Source organism: Nicotiana tomentosiformis, chromosome 7, assembly GCF_000390325.3.
Source record: "Nicotiana tomentosiformis chromosome 7, ASM39032v3, whole genome shotgun sequence".
NCBI lineage: Eukaryota > Viridiplantae > Streptophyta > Magnoliopsida > Solanales > Solanaceae > Nicotiana > Nicotiana tomentosiformis.
The window spans coordinates 68,787,090-68,791,991 of NC_090818.1; the positions used below are offsets into that span (position 1 = coordinate 68,787,090).

Below are 4,902 nucleotides of genomic sequence, written 5' to 3' on the forward strand. Positions count from 1 at the left end.
TTGGCAAGTACCAGGCCCTGAGTTATGTGCAATCATCTTCAGTCTTCAAGATCTAGACGGTATTTCATCTATATACGTTCATGACAAGGTGATATGAGGCTGATTCACCAAGATCTTTGGTCGATTCTTTGATTTTCATCGAACTAGGATTTGAATTTTGTTTTTCTTTACTGGTTCTATTATCGATTGCATGTGATAATCTTTTTCCTTATTTGTGTTCGAGTAATTATTTTCCATGTTTGCTTGTTCGATTTCTACCACTATATAACCTCTCCCCAATTTCCCCTTTGGAAGGGGGGGAGGGGGGACGATTGTTGAAACTACTACTGTTTTCTTCTTCTTTCTTGTCTTATACTACTCTGAGGCTCAATCTTTTGGCCTGCTAAAAACCAAGGCTACCGGAATTCGATTATTGAACCTTTCTCAGTGTGAGAATTGCCTGGGGTTCATTCAAAACCCTTGGGAACTCTGACACACCGAGATTCCTGAGTTCTACTATTCGTTTTGCTATTGATTTTGGAGTGTTTCTGAAATTATTCCTCTTGTTTACTTGTTCATTCATCTGTAACTGGTAAGCATCTACGACTCTTGCAATTTCATTTCTTTCTGTTTGAATTATTGCTCTGCATATCTATTTTTCTGAGAAATTTTATGAACCAACATGCCATTATATGCTTTGAAGCTCTTCTTGAGGCTCTATACCTTCTAGTAGTCCAACTTGCCTATTTGTTGTCTTGATTCGACCTTCATAAACCTGCTTGCTAATGTATGTGCTTGAATGCTTGTTACTGTTGCTTATTCTGAGTTTGGTTTCTTGTCTTGTTCTGTACTCTTGTGATGAGTCGAGTCATGCCCAAAACCTGTTCTAATTCTTGAGTCATTCATGCTCAATTTGATACTTTTCTAGAATTAACTCCTGATCATGTTATTAGTCCATGCATATTTTCCCTGCTACTTGTGAACTAATGCTCGTTCCCTGCCTTGTCATGTACCTTTGTGATTAATCCATGCATGTGTTTCAAACCTTGTTAGGTCATTCCTGTCCAACCTGCTAAGTTCTTGATGTTGTACTGATTAACTAGGGCCTGGTTTCCATGTCATTTAAGTTCTAATATGACTTATGCAATCTTGTTTGAGACCTTAGGTAAAACCTCATGTCTAGCCTCTTCCCCCCATATATGTGATTAAGCCTAGTGCAGGACAGTCATGTTAACCTATATTTGACATATCCCTATCCATTATGAGTCCTGGTGCTACTTAAATCTTCATGTATGATTGATAATGTTAAAGTATCCATGCCCAGTTGAGTGGATTGTTACAGACTATGTTCATTAGCCTGTTTGTTATTGATCATATTTGCACCAGACCCTTATGCTAGGTATCTTACTTGTTTCCGTCAGTGATTCTACAAGATTTCTCCGACAAAATTGTGTTTAAGTTAATCTTAAATTATATTATATCCTGAAACCCTATTTGGGATTGTCTGTTAGTTTATGATGTTCTATCATGTCTTCTGAACTTCTAGCATCTTATGTATATAACTCTTTGTGATCTCATCTACCTGCTCTGGTTTAAACTACTGTTAGTTGCTATCTTAAGAATTAATTGTGTGGATTTCGAGTGGTTTGATTAATTTAGGAATAACTTGTTACTCATGTGGTTAAGTCTGGCATTGCTAGGTAAGTTAGTTCCCCCCCCCTTTAGACTTAGTATGGGTCTGTGTTCGAGTCATGCAACTGATACACTCTAATATCCTGAGGTATACCTATACATGCGCTTACTATTTTGTGTGAAGAATGAGATCACTGAAGACCTTGAAGTTGCTGGGTTATTCTTCTTTGGGCTTGCTCTGCTTATTGGGCCTGTTCTCATTTAGCTTGTAATATTCGAGCATGTATTCTTCATTTTGGGCCTGTAATGATTTGTAAACAAATAATTGGGGCGTTAGTAAAATTGGAGAATGGGTGTGCTTTATTCTTGCATAAAGGGTAGAGAACATGCCTATAAGGCCCATGTGTTTTATTTTCTATTTTGTTTGACTTTCTCTACTTCTACGCGATAATAGAAATCATGTATATAGCAACCGCACATATCTCACCTAATTTGACTAATACTCACTACCTCAAACATCTTAGCAGTCACTATACTTGATTTTAATGTTATTACTGTGCGTATAGACAGCATGCCTATAGGATGTATAACATATGCTTTGTCAATCTAGGAACCATGCCTATGGGATTTCAAATAATCCATTGGTCAATTGCTTCTATTACTTTTAGTGCACTGTCCATCTAGATATTATGACTGTAGGACCCTAATCTTTTAATCAACTATTTATGTTGTTTTCATTACACCGCACCGCCTAGATGGCATGCCTATAGGATTAAAGTGTTATAAAATCAAGAATAGTTGTTAGAAATCATGCCTATAGGACAGTGTCACCCGCCTAAGACGCCTATTTATAAAATCAGTGCTAATAATCCTGAGTCTGCAAACAGTTTACTGTCTCCTCGCCTAAGACATTTAGAACAATAACGATGCATACACGATACTGGAATTCAGAATCACCTAGAAACCATGCCTATAGGACTCTAAGTCTCGATTCTGAAACTATGTACTGCCTAAGCTGCCCGCGTGCATTTGTTGTTTATGTATGGAGGCTAACTTGAGCCTTTAATTGTTTTTATATGAATTTCTATCTGTTTTGAATGTCGCTTAGTTTTACCATTTTGAGCAACCTAGGTGAATTCTAGAACCATCCAAATAATAGGTCCAAAGCCTCCTAGACTATAGGTATGGGACGGGTAGTGCACGCATAGGATACGATTTAGAATTGAGTTAGAGCACCTTTAAGTAACAACTTCAACATAGTAACTGGGTAGCAGGATATGATAGTCTGTGCCTGCTGAATAATATGAGCAACCCCTACCTTAAGGGAGTTGCGAAGTATTATTTATGTTGCACGGGGTGATCCTTTAAGCTAAAACATTTAGGATCCCCCTTTATTTATATACTTGTTATTTATACTTAGTCATTTAACATAGACCAATGTAGTTGTATCCTTGTAATCATTAAGTATTTGTACTGATTCTCATATGTCATGATAACTTTTCGACTTCTATATTTCTCTTTGTTTATTTGATCACCCAACTTAATTACATAATCCGCATAGTTTAAAATTCGGTCGGAACCCACAGTTGTGGACCTCAAAGAGTACCTGACACCTTCTCTTTGAGGTTATTTGAGCCCTTACCTGATCTTTGGTGACACAGACTAGTCAAATTGAGTTATTTGCAAATAGGTGCCCTAACGCACCTTAAAAATCGTTAGGTGGCGACTCTTATCTTTTAATACCTTCTTTTAAAAGAGTTGTGACATGTCGAAGCCCGCTTTCGCGAGAAAATGGGGCACGACAGCATGGCGACTCTGCTGGGGATATTAAGGCTCTTACCATAATGAAGTTGTCTTATGTGGATTATTCCCATTATTTGTTTAAATTGCTATGACATGTATATCCCTTTCCTTATTTCTCGGTAGGAAATGCGATAAAGGTCTGTGCACTGATTGCAAGGTCATCCCAAGTGAGTACCTCACGACCCTACATTGGCTCCTAGTTATGGATCTGGAGATCAAGAGGAGTAGGAAGAAGAGGACGGTGTACAGGCAACCTAAGATCAAGTAGGGTAACTTGACCAAAGACAAAGCTCAGGAGGTAGGGGAGAAGTTGTTGGCTATGAGTGCCTGGATGAGTAGGGGGGACGCATCTAGTATGTGGTTCACAACTGTGAATTGCATTAGGGTTGCTGCTAGAGAGGTCTTAGGGGTCACGAAGGGCTCTCCCGGGGGTCATAGAGGGGGACTGGTGGTGGAATGGAGAGGTCCAAGGTAAAGTGGAAACTAAGAAAGCTGCTTATTTGAAGCTAGTAGAGAGTACAAACGAGGAGGAAAAAATGTCTTATCGGGAGTGTTACAGAAAGGCAAAGAAAGAGGCAAAGTTAGCAGTTACGACGACTAAAAATATGGCATTTGCTCGTTTGTACGAGGAGCTCGGGGGTAAAGGCGAGGACAAGAAGTTGTACCGGTTGGCCAAGGTGAGGGAGAGAAAGGCCCGTGACTTAGACCAAGTCAAGTGCATCAAGGATGAGGATGGCAAAGTATTGATGGACGAGGCACTTATTAGGAGAAGATGGCAGACATACTTCCATAAACTGTTGAATGAGGAGGGGGATAGACGCATTGTGCTGGGTGAGTTGGAGCACTCCGAGAGCCGGTGGGATTTTGGGTACTGTAGGCGGATTAAAGTAGAGGAGGTGGAAGGGGCGATGCGTAAGATGTGCAGGGGTAGAGCGACGGGGCCAAATAAAATCCCGGTGGAATTCTGGAAGAGCGCGGGGCGAGCAAGTTTAGAGTGGCTCACTAGGCTGTTTAATGTTATTTTTAAGACGAAGAAGATGCCCGAATAATGGAGGTGGAGCACGATGGTTTCGCTTTACAAGAACAAGGGTGATATCCAAAATTGTAACAATTATAGGGGTATCAAGCTGTTGAGTCATACTATGAAGGTTTGGGAGAGGGTGGTGGAGGCCAGGGTGAGGAGGTGTGTGTCTATTTCCGAGAATCAGTTTGGATTCATGCCGGGGCGTTCGACTACAGAAGCGATTCATCTGGTTAGGAGATTAGTGGAGCAGTATAGGGAGAGTAAGAAGGACTTGCATATGGTATTTATTGACCACGAGAAAGCATATGATAAAGTCTCGAGGGAGGTCCTGTGGAGGTGTTTGGAGGCTAGTGGCATTCCGGTAGCGTACATTAGGGTGATTAAGGATATGTATGATGATGCTAAGACTCAGGTGAGGACTGTGGGAGGGGACTCGAAACAGTTCCCTATAGTGATGGGGTTGT

At 40.5% G+C, this 4,902-nt stretch overlaps 1 protein-coding gene across 1 annotated transcript; it reads left to right on the top strand.

Annotated features, from left to right (window-relative positions):
* The first annotated feature begins 3,950 nt into the window (after positions 1-3,950).
* LOC138895747 (uncharacterized) lies at positions 3,951-4,463 on the top strand. Its single transcript, XM_070180472.1, has one exon. The coding sequence runs from the start codon at positions 3,951-3,953 to the stop codon at positions 4,461-4,463; it is 513 nt and encodes a 170-aa protein (XP_070036573.1).
* The last annotated feature ends 439 nt before the right edge of the window (positions 4,464-4,902 follow it).

Coding starts and splice junctions, on each gene's coding strand:
- LOC138895747 (XM_070180472.1), top strand. CDS start 3,951: ATGTCTTATCGGGAGTGTTACAGAAAGGCAAAGAAAGAGGCAAAGTTA.